The sequence below is a fragment of the Cadophora gregata genome (genome assembly GCF_030347475.1).
Source record: "Cadophora gregata isolate MNR1 chromosome Unknown scaffold_6, whole genome shotgun sequence".
NCBI classification, from domain to species: domain Eukaryota; kingdom Fungi; phylum Ascomycota; class Leotiomycetes; order Helotiales; family Ploettnerulaceae; genus Cadophora; species Cadophora gregata.
In genome coordinates, this window is record NW_026695929.1 from 1,410,674 (window position 1) to 1,431,450 (window position 20,777).

The window sequence follows — 20,777 nt, forward strand, 5'->3', positions numbered from 1 at the left end:
TGCTCTCGTTGATTTAACACTGCCGCAGTCATCTATTAGGGTGGCATCCTCAGCTTTCGCGCTTGTCAAGTCTCTCCACTCAACCTACGTACCGCGCAAGTGTCGGGGCTGGATCCAAATCATACTCTCGGGCTGCCTTGCCGCAAATACATTCTCACAATCACTGTCCTAAAGGTGAATGGAACGCGACAAATCCCGTGACTGGTCAAGCGCGCAGAATTTGAATCCTCCACAATAGGTTGGAAGAGCTCGCTTATCACAGCCTCGTCGCGCCTCCAGAAAGTTGCTTCATCTTCCTCCTCATCCTCGACTCTAACTCTATCTCACACACAACCACATTGACGAACGAATAGTGCGACTTCTCAAATAACGCAAAAATCCGCTCAAACGATCTTCTTTCTTGTACAATACCATCTCGCATCTTGCATTTGCTCCAGAACATTCGAGAGAGACGATTTCACTCTACTGTCACGCAACAAATATCACACGCTCACTTTCGAGACCGATATCTTCCAGCACCATCTCTCGACGTAACCTCCGCCATAGCCACAGTCCACGAGACTCACAAACACTCCATATTCCACCGCAAAAATGGTCGGAATTGCAAAATGGCAGGATGAGTGGGTGGCACACATTTTTGAATGCAAGCGCACTTCCCCAGACATGGACAACGACATGATCGCCGAGTCTCTCCGAAAAAAGTTCCCTCGTACCAAAGATTTCCATGCTGGTGGTGTCAAGTACGTCTTGCAAACTAGGAAGGATCCTTCGTAGGTTACCCTTTCGATGAACCATCGCAAACTTGCTGACTCCATCCGCAGACTCCCAAACGACCAAGTTCTCAGTAGTGGTGTCAAGAAGAAGAAATCTACGAAAGGCTCCAAGCCACCAGCAAAATTAGAGAATGCGCTAAGTAATGCTCTCAGCATGGTTTCACCAGCCATCTCCGTCGCATCGTCATTCGGTCCAAGTACCCAATCCCAGCCTAAGGTAGTTGGTGGCAGGCAAAGCGCGACTAGACTTGATAACCCAACGCCGATGGACACGCTCGCTTCACGAACCTCCTCTTCACCAAGCCTTATACAAAACAATATGGGCAACATGGGTTATCCGATCGACTCGTCTGGTTCTCGAGCCTATTACAACGATTCGGTCAATCTTGAAAGACATCGATACCCTGCTGTTCTTACCGCTGGTGCAAGCATTGAGAATCCTTATACTATTGATGACGATGGAAACAACCCTGCAAGATACATGATGCAGCGATCATCCACCAATCAGCAAAGTACAACACCATACCAGATGGGCAGCAATAACCTCCAGCAAGGATTGCAAAATAATGTCTACGCTCAGCGCCAGAATGGTCAAAAGAATCCCGCATTGAGCAATCAGATGACTGGCTTCATGAATGAGCAGACTCAGAATGTACACAGAGGCTTTCGCAACCCTACTCGAGCTAGCTTGGGCCCAGCTAGCCAAGAAAACTATGCCAGTAGCGTGCTACAGAATTACCTTCAGCCATATAAGCGAGCAGGTGCTGAGGATCTGGAGCAGACTCACCAATCCTCCCATGGCATTCCCAACACGAATAGTTCTGCTGTCTATCAGGGTTTTGGAGACAATTTAGCCACCGGAAATTCTGGATCCAACAGCCATGGTCTTCCAGCAGTGTCAAAGCCTGTAAATGGTAAAGATTTGTATAATCAAAGCGGTCAGCCAAGCTCTCACAACCAGGGCATGTTAAGTGAACAGGACAACCAGAATATGATGGGAAGTGCCAATAATGTGGCGGGTATAGGAACCAACAACACCAATGCTACTATTAGGAGCCGATCTTTGGCAGCGCCTAAGAACACTTCCATGGGGGAGCACGTACAAGTGCCTTCATCTTCAGAGGTCCATCGAGCCCCAGATGCATTTGATTTTAGCGAAGAAGAACAATTTTTTCCCGACCATCATCTCTTCGACGGCACAAACAACCACGATATTATTTCTTTATCTATTCCTCAGCCAGAGGCCAATTTCCAGAATGTAGGAAAGCGTAAACGCCAGGAGGAAGGACCTGCTCAGATGCAAATATCAGCAGTCACAGGAGAGCGCAGCAATGACCTCTTAGTCCATCCACCGAAACGCCAGAAGCAGGATAATTCTGGCGCCACACTGAGGGGTTGCTCAAGATCAACGAATCAAAACAACCAGACAGCCCCTCAATTTCCCATGGAAGAAAATGCATCTCAAGGTAATAAATCTCGCCTAAAGCCACCACAGCAGTCCGTACAGTCACAAAACCCAATCTTCACGCCAATGTCACAATCCCAGCGTCGATTGAATCAAGGTTCAGCAACCGTAGCTGGAAATGCACGAGCCATGCCGTTAGCTGTTGTGGGCTCCGGGATATTAGGTTATAATGACCAGGCCCTTAGGTTTCTTCAATACGGTAAGGATGGTGAGGCTCTCCGTAACCCAAACATTCTTTGGAAAAGACATTTGGAGTTCTTAAAAAATCTACTCAGTCGCCAAGGTAACAAGTTGAGTTTTGATCAGCGAGAATGCGCAGAAATGTATGCGGAAAAGTTGAGAAGAATGCTCCCCGCTTCGCAGGCAAGCTCTATTACGGGCTCTCAAACTTCTCAGTCTCAACGAGCTTGTGAGCGGGCACAAGGCAGTCGTCCTAGCGGTATGCCTCAATCAAGCCTATCATATGCAAGGCAAGAAAATGTCACCATGGGCAACAATAGTGGTAGTACTCTGGCATCTGCCTCACAAATCGGCCAGAAATATATCCCGGGAACTGTTAGAGACAACATGAGTAGCCACTCCTCATCAGGCAAGCCACAATACTTTAGCACCAACCCTTCATATATGCATCCTCCACCAGCCACGCCAGATATGGATAGAGGAGATATGCCGGTTTCCCAAAACGACCGCTTTGCTGGACACAAGTTCAACGGCCCTCCTGTCTCTCACCAAACGCCAAGCATGGACCGTTCTGCAACGATCCCGCATCAACAATCTCGAATATCTGTAAAAGGCGCGACTGCTGGTACTGGGTCACAACTTCCAGAGAATATCAATAGATACATGGCTCTACCTCAACAAATTCAGTCGATCGGAAATAGAGCCAATGCTATCCAGGTTACGGGTGGAGATTGTTCACAGCCCATTACGAGAAGAGCACATTCCGCGTCCAGCTTTCCAATAAGCCAGATGCCTAGTAATGCAGCTGGTCCCAGTGTCATGCAGACGGCTACTCATCAGCTGGCTTCAACTCCTACGCAGAAGTCTACTTCTTTACCAGATCTTAATACTCGTCATTCGCTGTCATGGGACTCTGTATCTACACACCTTCCACAAACCCAGCGGGAACAAGGACAGACTTTGAACGGGGTAAGCCCAAATTTCCAACGACAGCAAGCTCCTTTCGACATGTCAAGAATCGGTAATTCATCCTCCGGCAATGCACTTTATCAAGTCCCACATGTATCCAACGCAGATCCCAAGAGCAGAGATACAGCAAACCAGGTGCTTGCGCATGATAAACCACTGCATAGGGTTGTGAACAGCACTTCAGCAGATGGAGCATGGACTCATATGCAGGCTTCGGGTATAAAAACACCAATCCCAGGCTCAAAATCAGGAACTGGCTCGGAACCAACGCCTCCAACCTCCACAGTATCCCCTTCAACCAGAAGTGAAGATTCCACCGGTCACAAAAGCATTTACAACGGTGTTCCTTTCGAAACAAAGAATGTGAATGTGGTTGAGGTCGTGAGCCCCGTTTTCCACCAGCACTTCACATTTCCCTCTGAGAGCGAAGGCTGGACAGTCATATTGAACCACTTGGACGAGAAGCATTTACTCATGCAGGGGAAGAATAACATTCTGCTTGTGAGCCCAATATTCATGGGAGGCGTCACATGGCCAAAGATGTCAAACCAAGCGGCTTCGAACAAGGCCGCCGCTCAAAAGCCAAGACGGAAGGCTCCAGTCAAGGAGGCAACCACTCCTTCATCCGTTGCTGCGACGTCCAATGCCAGGGCAACTTCACCGAACCCAATTTCTAGACCTAGAACTTCCACTTTCACAGTTCCTGAGCCGCATCACCCACCTCTCTGGCCTGGTGAGAGGTTTCCTGCCACCGCTGCAACTTCAAACACATCCAATCCCGCACCGCCTAGTTCTTTCAAGCCTGTTCCACCACCACCCCACCCACCTCTTTGGCCAGGAGAGAAGTCACCAATCACAGCAGTTACTATGAATAACTATATTTCTTCGCAGCAATCCACGGCGGTCAATAGCCAGGGCAAGAAGCTGGATGTTCGCCTCGATTTCAAGGATGTAAACCCTAAGATCTCGATGCGCAAAGCTGGTTCAATTGAGAGCCAAACCGACCCTGGGTTCCGTGGTCTCATAGACAATACTCTTGACGATGATGATGATGATCTGTTTGGTGATGGAGAGGTCTTTTATCAAGGAAACAATGACGATCAAGTGTCAGATCCCTTGGCTTCCACGAACGCAGAAGATCAAACCTCAAACCAGTCACCTTCATCGACTGTTCTGAATCCTACAGTCTCTTTTACTTCACAGGTACTTGTGAGTGATGCTCTGCAGCAAGCTGACAAGAATTCGATTTCAGACGAGGCTCAGCCAGCTACTCTGGAGATTTTGGCACCGGCGGAAACCCTCCCTAATCTCCTAACCACAACACAGCCTGGACAAGCACATCAAGAATCCTGCGAAGCACAAAATTGTCATGTCCACTTCGAAAACCGCAAGCCGATAGAGGAGGATACACTGACCTCCGAAAATCAGATAGAATGGCGAGCACGCCGCCCTGCCTATCAGCCACCGAATCCCTTTGCAAATGCAAACAAGAAAACATCACCGCCGTCTCTTCCAGACCCTACCCAACTACCACAAAAAGCCGACCCGTTGCCATGGGAGAATTTGACTGAACTTGAACAAGAATGGGCCAGTGTTAGGCAGGCGAAATGGCTACAAGACGTCTTCCCAGATTTCCCTTCGCGTGAGAGACTGGACGTTACTTGTGTCAATAGGCCGCCTACCGAGAGCATAGACTTTAATAAACTCTTCAGGGAGACTCCTGGAGCAGAGCATTGGAGCGATGAGGAAACATTGCGAGCACTTATCAGAGAGGACTTTGATGATCACGGCGATCTGGCTATCAGAGCAGCCCTGGACATGCTTGCCTATGTTCGGAAATGGGGAGAGCGTAAGTTTTCTACGACGAACTAGAGAGAATATAGCTAATGAAGCACAGTGTGCACACAGTTCGATGAAGCCGGTAAACCGATCATGGATGCCCCGCCAGATCCCTCTCGAGTAGCTCACAACGAGCAAATGAGAGTTGATCTGGCAAGCGACGGTCCCAAGTCAAAGAAAGCTGCCGATCGTACGTTCCACTCGATATATGAACAGGTGAGCGAGAAGGCTAAGAATTACGACTGGGAGTACGGCCCCTTGGAAGACGCTAGCCCCTTTCGGGCCTGTTTCAAAAATTGGGAAGAAGAGGTGAGAATGGCAAAGGAGTCGGTTCCTCCAAACACGTTATACAAGAGGAGAGGATAGTTCCGGCACTTCACATTATGGACAGACAAGGCGACGATTTCGTCAACAACAGGAGGGAGAATTGTGCCAGCACTCCGACAAGCAGGTCGATCGGGTCAACTGGGGGATTAATGATACCACGATACCAGGTTACGGAGTTACTACTTGGATAGTAACAAGAAAATCCTCGGATTGCGTAATGCATGTCGAGATAGATAAGTTTCCTTTGTTTTTCTGATTTATTTTTCCTTCTTTTCGCGATTATTTTCTTGCATTCTCTTTGGGCATGGCATTTGGAAAACGGGATATGGGGTGGGCGTCATGAGACTTTACACCTTTTTGGTACCATTATGAGTACAGGACAGTGAACGAGATCAAGGACTAGCATTAAACCGGATCAGATTATAGAACTAGATTCTTTCAGTCCGCAGCATGCGTAGAACGAGATACAGTAGACTATTAGAATGACCTCCCTCGTACTTTTATTCTTCGGTGAACCATCCCACACGTGCCTGGCGTGATATCATTCTGTGTGGGTGTTTTATCAAGGCCCCGTAGAGCTACACCTTCATCAAGAAGTTTCCAGTCGACGTCGAGACTTGTGGCACCTCGCCGATGATGTTGCCATGTGGAGGGATTTCTTGTGGGCGTTGGTGCGGGAAGTCAGATCTCGAGAGCTTCGAGATCGACTGAACTGGGTCGAGTTGCTCGAGGGGTCGCAGGAGCAACAGCCTCGACTTTGGTGAGAAGCCAGCAGGAAGCATACATATTGACTCTGTTTGGATTTAGTAGGTCATTATTCTCTAAAAACACGATAAAGGGAATAACACTGACCTGTCAATACATGCCCCAGCAATCCTCGCACCAACTCTCTTTCCCACAAAACCAAGAGCCTCAAACCTTGAAACATACCACGGCGTCAGAGCAGCACTTCTCAACAGCACTCTCCCACCCATCTTTAGAGCGCGATTCAACTTCTCGATCTGACTCTCCGCTTCCACCGATCCAGGATTGAACCAATCCATACTATCCATGACGACAGCAACAGTCAACGTCCCAGGGGTAAGCCTCGACACAACTTCATTGATCTCGTCGGTATGTATTCTTAATCCATCAAACGCGTTGCCCCTCGACAGTTTCTGGTGCGATTTCGGCTGCAGATAATCCGGGTGGCAACGTTGCGAGTAGCTACCCTGGAGACAGACTAGGTAATACGGATTATCTTCACCGATCAGAGAGTGGTTGATAACTGGATCTAGTGTCTGGACCATGTATTCCCAAACGGCTTTACCACGACTGGAATTAAGTTCTTTCTCAGAATGGCCAAGAGGGCCTGCATCAGCTGAGCTGTCTGAAAATGACTCGGAGGCCAGGTGATCGGCCTCCAGCATAGCGAGCTGGTTGTGGGGTACACCTAAGGCTGCCCAGAGGAACTTTTCCTGGGAGACGACAAGGTAAGAGAAGATGCGGGACATGATAATGGGACGAATCTTTGTAGTCCAGATCTCGCGCTGTTCGTTGAGTGTCTTGGCGGAGAGCAGAGCGGTGATTTGGCTGCTGAAGCGGAGCGTCGTCGCAAGGATACGAATGACTCGGATGGCGTGCCTGGAACCGCCTGTCTCATACAGTCCTTTACCTCTGGTAGAAGTGAACACTTGAGAATTGTTCAACCAGTACTGGAATGCTCGAGATGACATGTGCGGCGAGAGTCTCGAGATCAGAAGCTCGCGGAAGTTCTGATGTTTGCCCTGTCCGAAGAGTTTCCACACATCTGTGTATGGGAGCGCTGTGAAAGATGCGACTTTGAGTTCCAGAAGGTGGTTTTGGTTGGGGTTGAGATCGACGGCGTGGATTCTTGCAGGAGAGTTCAGCGCATAAGAGAGGATGTTGTCGCCCGCTGAGGTGATGGCAAGCACTACATCGGCAGAAGTGAGTTTCAAGAGGCGGTGATCAACTCGGGTATCCTCCCAGGTAAAGGCGTAGATGAACTCGTGGCCAAATTGAGTATGCTTTTTTAGCTGATCGTCGTAGTGGATACGCCAGTGGTGATTTTGGTAGAAGAATGAAGGCAGAGGAAGATTGGCTGAAAGATTGATGATTGCAGCGTCGTAAGCTTTTGATCGGAGCTCAGGAGGGGTGGATTTATCAACTGTTCGTGAGAGAGCACTAGTGTGATTCATGGGCAAGAGGTACGGTGATTCAGTTGCCGCTGCGTCCAGACGTTCAACAATTTCGTGTGGATAATTTGGTGAGCTTGACATTGAGGGCCGTTTGGGTGACCCTATCCAGACGTAGTAGGGTATGGAACCGAGAAGGACGTTTCGTGAATCAGCGCTGAGAACAGTACCGAATCTGTACTCAAGGTAGTCTCTTCGACCAGCCTCGAGACCAACTCGATCAACATCGAACCAAGCTCTCCAGAAGAGTCGGCCGAACCAGTTGACATGACGATTTATCACACCTCCAGTGTAATTTCTACAACTTAGATCCACGATGGATTGCACGTAAAAGTCAACAACTCCAACAATGCCGGTAGGAGCGAGCAGAGATGCGAGAGAATCGATCACGGAATAGAAGTCAGGCTATTCCAATCAGTTGCGGGAGATCTAAATATGGATTTGAACTTACAATCATGGACAGACTATAGGACAAAGTAATCAGATCTGCCCCACCAATACTCGCACTGTTGTCCGAGAAATAGCTTGGCGGAAGAGCAAAGCCAACATCGTTGCCGACTCCATCCAGATTCTCGTGATCCTCAAGACGGAACGTTCTTGCATCTTGGCAAACGACTTTCACGTTCTTCCATCCCAAGCGGGTAAACCGCTTCCGTGCTACTTCGCAGAGCGAGGGAGAGAAGTCGACCAAGTAGACACTAGAGAAGAAATTTTCAACATCGACATATGCAGACATGGCTTCGATGTTCCAACCTGTTCCGCCTCCGATCTAAGAATGGAGAATTTAGTAAGCATATTGTACGCCAGAGAAAAACGCTTACATCCACCCAAATGCGCTTTGGGTCATGTGTTCGCTCCCTTGCAGCCTTCTGCACGAGCTGCGCAGCAACCAAGCCAAGCATGTCTTCGCGACCTCTCAGCAATCTCTTTCTGGTCGCATCATAGACACCAGCTTGTGCCTTATAGAAGCTTTCTAGGGCATCTTGCTGGCCATTGCCCGTGCCATCGCCAGTATGGGGCTTCAAGAACGAAGCATAGAAAAATCGCAGGAACGACCCGAAAGCCGTGAGATCTTCGTCGTTGACCTTCTTTGATCTGGAGGAACGGAATGTTGCGGCGAAGATGACGCCTATAAGGAGAATAAGTGCTGCTCCTACGAGAATGATTTGAGCGTGGGGGTCATGGGCGAGGACGCTAGGGGTAAGAGAAGCCATGGTACTCTCTCATTGCTGGTTGAACGAGAAATGGGTGGAAGTAGTTGATACTGCGAAGATAGTTCGAGAGACTTGGACACAGAGGAAGACCAGCAAGAATGAGGGGAGATGGAACAGAGTGATATATTCCGAGCTGCTCGGCACCGCAACCCCTCGTGCACATGCATGCTGCCCCTCCAAAGTACATCATTGTCTGAACATGGACCTATGTCAGCGCTTTCGACCTATCATAACAGCACATGGGCTGCTGTTGATTAGGGGTCTTGCGTGGAGGGGCAGCGAGCGATATGGGCGGTTCGCACGCTAGTGCTCCTTTTGTTGCGGATCGAGAATTGATAGACCGGATAAGTACCCCACAAGCACAGCTCGGAGACTGCGAAATATCCCATCATTATTGACGAGTCAGCGTTGGAGATAATTTACATCAGTGGCCAGGAAAAGCATGGAGTGCTCCGCTAACGGACACATCTGCCCTGCCCTGCCCTGCCCTGCACTGCACTTTATCCTTTGGCTAGAGCCTGTGATGGTCGAGGCAAGCAATCATGATTGGTGGCCACCGAGCTGGCTTGACATGTGGGTAAGGGCATTGGTGTTTTCGATGTTTGGAAGGAGAAGGCGGTTGAGACGAGATGTCCCGTCGTTGAAGTCAGTCTGTCGAAGGGATCGCTTGCAGCAGCCAATCATGACATAGCATGGTCCCACGCTCCTATCCTCGATGTTTATTCGCTCGACTGGGCACTGGATGATGGTGCTACAGATTCAGATTGCAACAGGCCTGTCCCTGATGGTTTCCTTTGCCCATGGCTATCCATATGTATTGCTGACTTTATCTAGGTAGGTTGGTGAGGTAAGGTAGGTAGCTGGTGCTTGAGACCTGGACGATCGTGAACTGCCACGTGATTCGGAGCCTTTTGTTGACCCCAAGCTCAAGGGGCTCGCTTATGAACTATAGTAGGTACCTCGGGTACCTCCCTGCCTCCCTACCCTACCTAGTCTTACTACAATCTACCTACCGCTCATGGGAGCCAGCAAATTTGGATATGACCCCCGTTACTTCCTTGTTCAATTCTCACTTTCTCTCCAGCCTCAATGCCACATTATCCATCATTGAGCTTCGGCATCACCCTCGCAATAGCTTCCCAGCCCTCTTCGCTATTGCATCTTTCAATTTCACGCCTCATGTCGACTCCTTAAATAAAGTACAGTCCCACAACTGATCACGATGATAATATCTTCCTTGGTGTCACACTTTGCAGATGACTTCATTGCCAAAACAACCCTTAGCAGCCACTCGTCAAACTCCTCACTTACTCACCCAATGCAAATTCTGAGTTAGAGACCTATCTTTCCATAATCCAAATAGGAAGAGCGAGTTTTTGAGTGATTGCCTACTGGATTACATTTGAAGGAGCATGGAAAAGAATCACTAATTGCTTGGGTGAAGAGATTGACCCTGCTTCATCCATGGGAGTTGGCCGTTACTGAATTGGCGAGCTGGTGGGTGTGGAGAACATCACATGTCTTATTATTATGCTGAGCCTACTCTTTAAAAAGGTTCGGGCCTTAGGTTGTGCACTAATGTAGGCAGAAGCACTCTGCTCCGCGTTCGAAGGATCGAGGAGATCAGAAAAATAAAGTAATAACGGCCTCACTCGGAAAGTAAGATTATATCATGGCATCAACCAGGAAAGAACCTTATCCAGTCAGGAAACTGATTTTACAAAGTCTCGAATGCAGAGCAGTGAATCTAGGCCTCGCAGAATTCATCCCAAATGATAATCTCATCCACTCACTTACAGCCTTCAGTCAATTTTCCTCAATGGGAAATAAATAACGTCTTGGAAGAACGGTTGGTAGCTGCGCTGAAATTGACCGATTATGAATGAGGAGCGGATAAGAGATGTACTGATATTTTACATCTAAAGGATGATAAACTGTTTCAATGCGTGCAGGGAAGCGACCAGCTTTAAACAGAAATGGTTAATGCCATCTACACGATGATCATTACTCACTATGCGCGCATGCATGTAAGAAGAATAACTGTATGAAATACACACTCTCATCAAGGAGAATATTATGTGTGAAGGGCTGTGTAGAAAGACAAAATTTGATTCACGACTGAGTTATATCCCCAAAGCTCTAGCCGATGGCCAAAACTTTCATTTTCATACTCCAGACTCCGAGGTAATGCATGCTGTGACTGTACAAATCTACTCGTCATCATCTTCAGTCTCAAAACCAGCCTCGGAGTCATCGTCAATATCTTCCATATCCTCGTCAATGCCCGCACCAGCCTTTTCTTTCTCCCGGTCTGCCTTCCGCTTACGATCTTCCTCTCTCCGTCCCTCTTCCAAAAGCTTAGCTTTCTCCTCTCGCTGCTTTCTCTGTCCAGAAACGAATGCACCAAGGGGAGTCTTCTCCCATTCGGTGTCCTTAAGGAAGTTGTCCACGCCAGCTCTGTTATTTGGCGCAAAGTCGACCTTGGCTCGGTGTTGCTCTATGAACTTGGCATTTGCTTCGATCTTCTGTAACAGTAGGACAAAGGCAGAATTGACTTTGTTGTTTTTGTTTCCAGACGTCTTGTGGCTGACGTCCTTCAGCCAACGCTTCAACATTACGACAACTGGTAGTGCCAATTCTGGAAATGCGATACTTGTTGACCAGAGAACGAAAAATTCGGATAGCAGCTCGGCTACCTGCTCGCCGACTCCATCTTGGTACACCCTTGTTTTGAGATACGTCTTCTGTGCCTTGTAATTTGAGGCGAAATCAAGACCTTTGAGTGTGCTAGGCTTTGGAGCTTTTTTCATCTCATTAGAGTTCAACACTTCCAGTATTGCTGAGGCCAATGGAATATATGTCCCAGTCGCACGGGATAATCTGAGGAGAGAACGCATCAAGTGAAACCGGAGGGGGAAATACGTAGACGTGGGAATGAGGCGCATAGCTCCAAGCGTGACTTGCACTGTTGGATAGATCAGTGGTCGTAACTCCGACTCCTTGCCATTCTCGGCTTCTTTCACCGGGCTGCAATGCTCAGACAATACACATGACCAGAAGTCTAACGAGTGTACGTATTGCCAGTTGTACACTGTCTTGTACGATTCTTGTTGGTTGTTGGTGATGCTGTTTCGGAGATGGATGGCAAGTTGGCGAATGAAAGTGAATCCTGTAGCATACCCAACCCCTGCATCAATGCCCCAAAGTTCTGCGGCTGAGTTCTTCATCAGATTGATTCCTTGGACCGTATGTACCGTGGTACTTCGACTTCCCTTGATCAATCCTTGATACACTGTTTTGAAAACTGCCTCTCTCAATCCTGGGTCTCCGATTACTGCCAAGCGTCGCAGCACGAGGAACGCTGTGATTCGTGTTGCTTCGTCACTTGAAGTATCTGACCAAATGTTGACAACTGTTTTGACAATGTTCTTGAGGACCTTCTTGAATGAAAGGAGATATGGGAGAAGTGGGGTGACAGAGGTAAGGGTAAGTTTGAGAGTTGGAGCGTCCGATAAGGCGGTAAGGAGATGGTGTACGGAAGATGTGTATGATTTGAGGAGGGCAGTAAGAGTCTTGAACTTCTTGGAGTCTGTTGAAACTCGGACCTTTCCGGCGGCGGTCTCCTTGACGGGAATATGGTGATTCAGGACTTCGGGTACGTATTTCAAAGCGGTAACTAGTAACTCGTGGTATACTTGAGAGTTCGAGATGGTGTATTTGTATTCTTTGCCATCATCCTCATTGACATGCGCCGCTGCTCTGAATGCAAGGACCACCTGTCGCATTGCTCGAAGTGAGTATTGTTCCTTCATGGCCTTCGTCCATTTGGCAACCATTTCTTTTGTGAGCTCTGAAGCATCTTCCGCCTCCTCTTCTGAAGCCTCCTCTTCCTGAACTTCCTCAACTGGGGCCTTCTTGGATTTCTTTTTCTTCTTCTTTGGTTGCTCATCTTCGCTACCACTCAATTCATCAACCTCTGCGAAATCCGCATCGTCGTCGAAATCGAGGGCCTCGGGATCGTTCTCCTTGAGATACTTGTAAAATTCTGGGTCCTTGTTTGCCAATGCTTCCATAGCACCCTTGCTCATTCCAATATCATCTTCGGGCTCGCTTCCATCTTCGCTATCACTCAAAACTGGTGCCTCCTCGAAGGATACCTCGGATGAGTTGTCATCCTCGACTTCTGGTTCCGATCGTTTCCTCTTACCCAGCTTCTCGGGGATTGCTTTCGATTTCGATTTCTTTGCAAGCTTTTCTGGGATTTCGAATCCACCCTGGAAGAAATCGTCCACGTTCATCTTTCCGAAAGGATCTTCCTTGACGGGTGCCTTTCCTTTCGATTCTTCCTCTCCACCCTTCCCCTCGAACTCTGCATCTTTCGCATTGCGGGCTTGTCGCTTGGCTTTGACCTGATTGCGCTGCTTGATCTTTGCGCCAGCCTTTCGTTTCTCGAGGGTATCCTTGAGATGGTTCTTCTCAAATTTACGGGTAGCTTTCTTCGTGCCTTTTGCCATGGTGACGTTGGGTTCTTTGCGACAATGCTAGGGCAGCTTGCTCTGAGAATTAAAAAAGTTCGAAAGGTTTTGGGCGGGAGGCGTCTGGCTAATCCTGTTTCGGCCAGCAAAGCGGGTCTCGAGCACTTTAGCGCGGGCAGAATAACACCCCCTCCTCTGCTCAGTTATCAGCCTCTCAAACGTCAATATAGGACAGTGGGATACAAAGTGGGACAATGTATCCAACCCGACAGGCTTATGCGCCTACTCCCCACAGCTACATCCCAAACACGACATTGTCCGCAACGATCAATCTTGACGAGGTAAGATTGCAGTTTAGAATCGCCAAACCGTTTGTTAATATGAACTTCTCGAAGGAAGTCAAGCTTGCAGAAACCCGAGCAGAGAGAGATCTCCAAGACTCTCTGGCCGAAGTCTTCAGCATAATCATCACCCTAGACGAGCTAGAAAAGGCTTACCTCAAAGATGCGATCTCGGAAACGGATTATACAGAGATATGCGACCGGTTGTTGAAGCAGTACAAGCAGATTCTGGCTGATGATGCAGTGTCTCGAGAGTTCAGAGATCTGGAGTCTTTCAAAAACGCTTGGGATGTATGTTGGTGCATGGCATATACGACCATACTGAACTAACAGCTTCAGATGGAGGTCCCTCGAGCAACAGAACGAATTCGAATCGGTCTCCCAAGCACTGTCACTGCACCATCTATAAATACAACTACTGGCGGAAATGGTGGCTCGAATGGAACTTTGATCTTGGAGGCTACACAGGATTTTATTACATTTCTCGATGCTCTCAAGCTTGGACTCCTTGCAAAGGACCAGTTACACCCGTTGCTGTCGGATGTCATACAGAGCGCGAATAAAGTCACAGACCAAGATTTCGAAGGAAGAGGAAAGATTGTGCAGTGGTTGATCGCTTTGAACCAGATGAAAGCTACTGAGGAGGTCAGCGAGGACCAGGCGCGAGAGCTGGAGTTGGATATGAATAGTGCATATCAAGGATTCAAGGCGACTTTAAAGTGAGGTGGTTGTGGACTTCTGGGAATTGGCTGGAGTTCGGGAGGCGTAGTATCGGAGTACTGGGTAAAATCTGATCTGGAGTTGTGGTTCTTTAAGACGGAGATATCCACGTTGTCCCCAATCTTCCAAACAAATGCTTTCGAGACCACTAAACTAAGAATGTCCAGAAACTCGGATACACAAACTCGTCCTCGAATATGCGCCTAACCTGTTCAAGCACGAACTTTTCTACCTTTCCAACATTTTTCAGGACCTGTTTTCCATTCTCTCTTTGCCCAATTTCACTTTCGACTTTGATCTCGTGTAACAGCCCACCCATTTTCATGCCATTCGGACTGTTGATATCTTCATTCTCTCCCCCAATCGTTGCATACGCATCCTCGGGTGATAGAAAGCAAAAATGGGCACGCTTCCTGATATATGCCAATACAGCAACTCCATCGAACGACAATCCAGTGATGTTTAGCTTGACAGGTATCCCAACAAAACTAGGCATAGGATAGTCCAGTAAGATCTCTGCTGTTAAAGACAACCTTACATCGCCAGAATATCGTACCCGAAACACTGTTTGAAGGTCTTCGACCTTCGGTTCACGAAACCTTCGAGGAGGTGATGTAGGTTCTTCTTCAATAGTTTCCTCAAAGATACCATCTCTGGTTTGGGGTCTCGTCGTTGAGTTTGATGTGGCTAATGTAGAAACACTTGCCTTCTCTCGTAGTGCTTGCGCCTGTCCATCGGCGGTTGGGGGTGGCGAAATGGAGCTACCGCTGGTTGTGTGTCGATGGCCACGATTCCCTGTATGGAGATTCGAGTAGTCAGGCCAACCATGTGGTAAGTGTGCACCTGCTACTGCAGCAAGTGGTGTCTGAGTACCGGACAATCCAGTCGCTAGTTGCGAGTGGAAATAATGGAGATTTGATGTCCCGCCAGGAATTCCGGGAGTGCTGACACCTAAGAACGGACTTCCGATATCCCCAGGATTCTGCATCGATCTCATTCCTGGCAGTCGTGTGTCAATATAAGGTGGATAATGCGTGACTTGTGAAGGCCCATTCGTTCTCTCGACTCGATCCATCCGTCTTCGTTCTCTTAAGGTCTCCTCGTCAGTTGCCTTTGCTTCCCATTCACCATTCTGGTCATTTTCCTCATCTTCTTCTCCGTAATCGTCTTCTGTTTCCTCGTAGAAATCAGGTAGTGGGTCACATATGTCTTTGATTTCGACTTCTGGGGCGATGGAGCCGAACTCGAAGGCATGGACTTTGACCCCTTTGATGAAGCGCGGCAGAGTCACAGTCTGGAACTTTTCGTGCACAAAGTCCCGGATCCTTTCTGCTAGAGCAGCTCCATCAGGACCAGTGGTCAATGTCTCCCAATTCAGATCGATGGACATTTGGTCCCTGGGCACACTCTATGGTAGTCACCTAGCTCATCAGCCAGCTGGAAGAGCACTCATAGGTAATCAAATAGACCCGGATATATCGATTGATCTGATATGGGCTGATCTGATGATATGGAAGATATTTGGTTAGGTTGTAGCGCCCCTCGCGCTGTCGATTTCTGATGATCACGTTTTCAGGAAGGATGATCTTCGCTTACCTCTTAGGGCGGCGATTAAGCTCTTAGGGCGGCCACTGTTTGACGCCTCGCCTCCTTCCAGTAGTCCACAACAAACTCCAGGATCAACGCCGAACACAGGCGTTGTCTTTTGCAATGAACACCGTGATCTCTTCACTGGAAAGAATACACCCAGGATGCAAGTTTCTGGACCAATTCACCATCAAATCAACCCAGACATCAGCCAATGGCTCGTTCATTGGTCAAAATACCGCAAACAGGTGTCGATACTGACTTGTTTATAAGGAAATTTACCGGTATAACCGCCTACACTTCTTGGCCAGTCGGACGACGACTCAATGCTTCAACTAATGGCACTTTTCTCGTCAATTCTGCTGCCAAATACTCCAGTATTTGTCAAGTGATGGAGATGCGATGGAGCGGGGCGACAAAACCAGGCTTCACTCGAGTTGCTCCTTCTCTCTTGACAGGGCACCTACCGGTATGCAGGCAAGCGCGGCGTTCGATTTCTGTCAAGTTCTGCAAGGCCATATGCAGCCTACGTCCCGCGTCTCACGAGCACACCACACCAGATCAGTCAGTCATCCTTGATGCATCGTCACAGTCTTGAGTGACGTTTGACAATAACGGGAACCTCCCGCCCGCAACTCCGCTGTCAAAGCTGCAGTGAAATCCCGATGCCCAATCGATTCTTCATGTCAAATATCGTACGATTGAAGAAGTTCGATCATGTCCAACCACGGTCGCACCTCAACGTCTTCTACCGCCCCTTCACGAACGCCATTATATCATTTTGGCCAGTCATGAAGCCATACAAGCACCAACACGACCTCAACAACAGTCGGATTGACGGAAAGATGCCCCCGTCGAGAGGAGTTGGGGAGTACACCCCCACTGATCTTCCTTCGGCCTTCGCCCTATGATTCACCTCCCATGGCCAACATTTATTGTTATTCAGAGGTATAGGAGGAAATCCAACTGCATGTGAAGATCAGCGTAGCCCTTTTACCCAGTCTCCTCCTTTAATCTAGCCATCCTGCCATTCAAGCTAGAATTGGAAGAATTCTCCGTCGAAATCGCATTGGGTCCTTCTTTATAGGAAGGCATCAGGTGATCAATACGGTCTGCGGCCTGGGAGACGGCCACCGTTAGGCATCATTTACTCCGACATCCTAGCTCCCAACATGATAGCCAACAAACTTGATATTGCCACCGAAACTTTAGTCATCCTGCTCTCTTCTTGACAGCCGGCAGCGGATCTCCCCGCTCTGATACTGCACAACTGAGGCGTATCCAGGATGACTGGCACAGCTCCCGCTTCGGTATGCTATCCTCCATGTCTTTTCATTACTGGCTTTGAAAAGCTGTATCAAGCATCCCTGATTTCTATGGTGTCGAGTCTGGGATCAAGAGCGTTTTCGCATGACGCGAGTGCTATTGGCAGTATTCCGAGGTGCAGCTGGGCGAGCCATAGGCAGAATCGAAACGACCGGCACTTAATGCGAGTAAATCATGTTGACCAATCCAAACAATCACTTCATGATGAGCAGAATTCTGACCAACCAGTCCAAATTGATGAGCGTGGTATTCAGCTGAACCTAGAGAGATGCTAGGGCAAGCAAGCAGGCCTTCCAACCACATGACTCCCCCTGCCCATACCCTGAATGGAACCCTCGCAGAACTCCGAAAATCCTCCAGAACATACTCTACGGTAGAGCAAGTCATCGCAACCACATCGCAAGCCCTCGCCTCCACGAAATCGTCTCATTCAAATCTGATTATCAATCTTGTCTTGACATTAACAAATCAAGACATTGAAAATTCCTAACTTGAGAGACATTATGGCAGAGGCAATCCAAGGCTCACTACTTGTTGTTAGAGCGTGATCTTCAGATCCAAGTAGATCTTTGGTCTTACATGATCTCCACAATTGCCGCAAGTCCCGGTGTTCTGGGTGACATTCTCGACGACCTGGCAATTGCCGGATTGGTCTCCTCTGTGTTCGGCGCAGTACGAAATACCGATTGAGACTCTACAGCCACAGGCATACACTATGATCTGTTCTTTACACATGGCTGTGAAGGTAGAAGAAGTGTTCTCGTGAAGAAGGGACTGAACTTCTTGATATTGCTGTCTCGAGTGGTAGACTGAGTCTTGATCTGTGGTACCCTAGGCGTTAATACGGCAAGTACAATGAAGGACAATGTGTAGGCAGACTCATGGCCTGGCTAAGGCATACCTAATGAGTGGGAGGCTCTAACGTGAAAGCCACTGGTGTTCGAATCTCAAATGGTTCCTTGACGCTGAAGTAAAGTTGGGGTGCTGAAGCTGTGAGGAAATGTAGGTTGGCTTTGTTTTTGATTCTGGTTGAAAACATCAGGGACGGCAGAATGCTTTATACACCGTCACACCATTCCGAGGGAAGGGTTCAGTCTGTTCAATTAAACCGAGCTGTACTTGTTTGCCATCCCAGAGTGGATGTAGGTAGACGGCAACACTGATGGGAGGTCAAGATGCCTGTCTGCGGCCTGTGTGTGTCCTTGTTGGTCGTGGTCGTGGTTGTCGTTGTCGTTTGTTCTCCGGATGGATGTGATGAGTTCTGTTGGACTTGTCTTTGCAGAACAGAAAAAAAATATTATACAAGGCTGGTCCGAAAGGACTGGGCTGCCCACACGATCCGTCATCCGAGCCAGAAAGCTAGCTGGCTAAAGACAGGAGGATCTTTGAGGAGCAAATATGGGCAGGATTGGCAAGGAACATCCTCACGGCTGACAAGGTTTGCAACGCCATTTGAGAAAGCTCACATGGCCAGTCTGAGAGTGGTGCTTGGATTGCTGGCTGGCACAGGAGATGGAGGAGGAGAGCTCCACCAAACACCCTGGTCATAGGACACAAGGTTTCGAGTAGCCAAGAGCCCTTCACCCAAGCTCCAAAGAGGCAAGCCCACGCCGCTATGGTCCGTGGTCCATGCTCCACCGCGACTACTGCTGCAATTGCAGTTGCAGGCAAGATACGGGGCGAGAGCGCGACTGTTGTCGCTTCTTCTGAGCGACAGGGAGGTTGACGGCAGGGTATCAAGGCCAGTGTGCGACGGCTCTGGATTGGGGCCAATGAATGGCGGCATTCCGATTCGAGCTCGCGGCTCACAGCATACCCTCCTCAAGCTACCTCCTACAAGGATGCCATGTGTAGCCAGCCACTGGCCAGGCTCCTCAAATCTCGAGGCGTTCGAAACCGTTGAAAACAGTATCAGCGCGGAGGACTTCAAACGTCAGAGACACTACTACTGTGAAGAACAGCTGCCGAAGCTCAAAACCGCAAGCTGTCCTGTGCTTCATTCAGCCTTCTCTTCTGAGTCCTGACGGAGCTTGTTGCTAACTGTGGACCGGGGCTGGTTGGAGATCTGGCAGCAAGCCACACGAGTGGCCTCCCGTGTGGCCTCCCGTGAGCCTCTGCTCGGCAGAGGAGACTTGCCTCCAGCCTGCATCAGCCAGCCGTAGGCACTGTCGACTTTCAACACTCCTTGTCTGTTGGCTAAGCTTGCTCTTTGCGTGCGGTGCCTGGACTGCGACGAAAATCGACTGTCGTCCTTATTGGATTCGTGTACGACCTGTCTCTGATATCAGCTGTTGATATCACCAAACCCTCCAGCCACTCCAACGGCGTCTTTCGGCGCTCGTGCAACTGTTTTCTTTGCAGATGACTGGGGGATTTCGGCAAACGCAGCCGGCCGGCTGTTAATCTGACTGCTCCATTCGGGCCCCTGCACAGACAGGCCGTCGCCTGTTAGATCGGGTCTCGAGTGCCAGCGTGTCGACGCTCGCTTCAGTTTCGATATCTTGCAAATCATTCAGATTGAATAATAATGCCAAAGGACACATCATTCTATTGGCGGATGGTAATAGTCCATACGACTTTATCCAGGTTTAGATGCAGACAATCGCGAATACCTCGGATTATCGCCTAATACGGCCAACAAGGGCCGGCTGGGGGGCGACGGTTGACACCCCTAACACGGCCGTTCCTGTCACCGATCGGAGCTTCCGCATGAAATTTCAGTCAGTGGTCACACAGCTGGAGCTCGCGCTAGAGTCTGCACAGCCGCTGGTCAACACTTTCAACACTTTCAACAATCTTTATATTTTCATTATCTGCAGTTCCCGTGGCACATCCCTACTTGTTCTCAGAACCTTGACCAGAGACTCCAGAACACATTTTGTCTGATCCGTTGATCGAGCCAAGCAGCTGCATCATACGAAGTCATCTAACAGTCATCGAATGTTGATCCACTGCGGCTTCCCCCACCCGCGCTAAAACAGGCCTCCATGTGCCATGTGGTGCCCCTCTGCCCCTCTCGGAGGAAGGGCGAATGTTATTGCAATGGCCTTCAACCTTGAACCTGGCTGACTGGCACGTACAATCTGAAGTCCTTGAAAGATAATTTGGTCGAAACTATTGTAACCAGATCCTGAGGGAGCACAAGACCTCCCACCTGCAAGGCCCCGATGTCATGCTGATTCTTGCTACGGTTACTTGCAAACTTGTCAGCTGCAGCATCGAGATGTCGCCCATCTCGAATCTGAAGTGTTATACTCATTGGTCGTAGCACTTCGGATAAAGGAGAAAAAGCCGGTTTCGTCCATTTCAGGTGGTTGCTAGAGAGTCAATCACGTCCCATATCGATAAGAGAGCTGTGATAGGCAA

At 48.9% G+C, this 20,777-nt stretch overlaps 5 protein-coding genes across 5 annotated transcripts; 2 read left to right on the forward strand and 3 right to left on the reverse strand.

Annotated features, from left to right (window-relative positions):
- Positions 1-591: 591 nt before the first annotated feature.
- ONS95_012276 (uncharacterized protein) lies at positions 592-5,592 on the forward strand (the record flags this gene model as incomplete). The annotated part of the gene is made up of 3 exons (XM_058505901.1): positions 592-770; positions 822-5,236; positions 5,285-5,592. 3 exons carry the CDS (start codon positions 592-594, stop codon positions 5,590-5,592), a joined length of 4,902 nt encoding a protein of 1,633 aa, XP_058358424.1.
- Positions 5,593-5,974: 382 nt separating this feature from the next.
- On the reverse strand, positions 5,975-9,558 carry ONS95_012277 (uncharacterized protein). The gene is made up of 4 exons (XM_058505902.1): positions 8,570-9,558; positions 8,200-8,517; positions 6,406-8,153; positions 5,975-6,346 (listed from the first exon to the last, which is right to left on the reverse strand). Exons 1-4 carry the CDS (start codon positions 8,960-8,962, stop codon positions 6,235-6,237), a joined length of 2,571 nt encoding a protein of 856 aa, XP_058358425.1. The 5' UTR covers positions 8,963-9,558; the 3' UTR covers positions 5,975-6,234.
- Positions 9,559-11,172: 1,614 nt separating this feature from the next.
- Positions 11,173-13,476, reverse strand: NOC2 (Nucleolar Complex 2 protein; the record flags this gene model as incomplete). Its single annotated transcript, XM_058505903.1, has 1 exon — positions 11,173-13,476. The coding sequence occupies one exon, from the start codon at positions 13,474-13,476 to the stop codon at positions 11,173-11,175; it is 2,304 nt and encodes a 767-aa protein (XP_058358426.1).
- A 215-nt stretch (positions 13,477-13,691) lies between these two features.
- Positions 13,692-14,501, forward strand: VPS28 (Vacuolar protein-sorting-associated protein 28; the record flags this gene model as incomplete). The annotated part of the gene is made up of 3 exons (XM_058505904.1): positions 13,692-13,778; positions 13,833-14,069; positions 14,118-14,501. The coding sequence occupies 3 exons, from the start codon at positions 13,692-13,694 to the stop codon at positions 14,499-14,501; spliced, it is 708 nt and encodes a 235-aa protein (XP_058358427.1).
- Positions 14,502-14,646: 145 nt separating this feature from the next.
- MDM12 (Mitochondrial distribution and morphology protein 12) lies at positions 14,647-15,888 on the reverse strand (the record flags this gene model as incomplete). The annotated part of the gene is made up of 1 exon (XM_058505905.1): positions 14,647-15,888. One exon carries the CDS (start codon positions 15,886-15,888, stop codon positions 14,647-14,649), a length of 1,242 nt encoding a protein of 413 aa, XP_058358428.1.
- Positions 15,889-20,777: the final 4,889 nt, after the last annotated feature.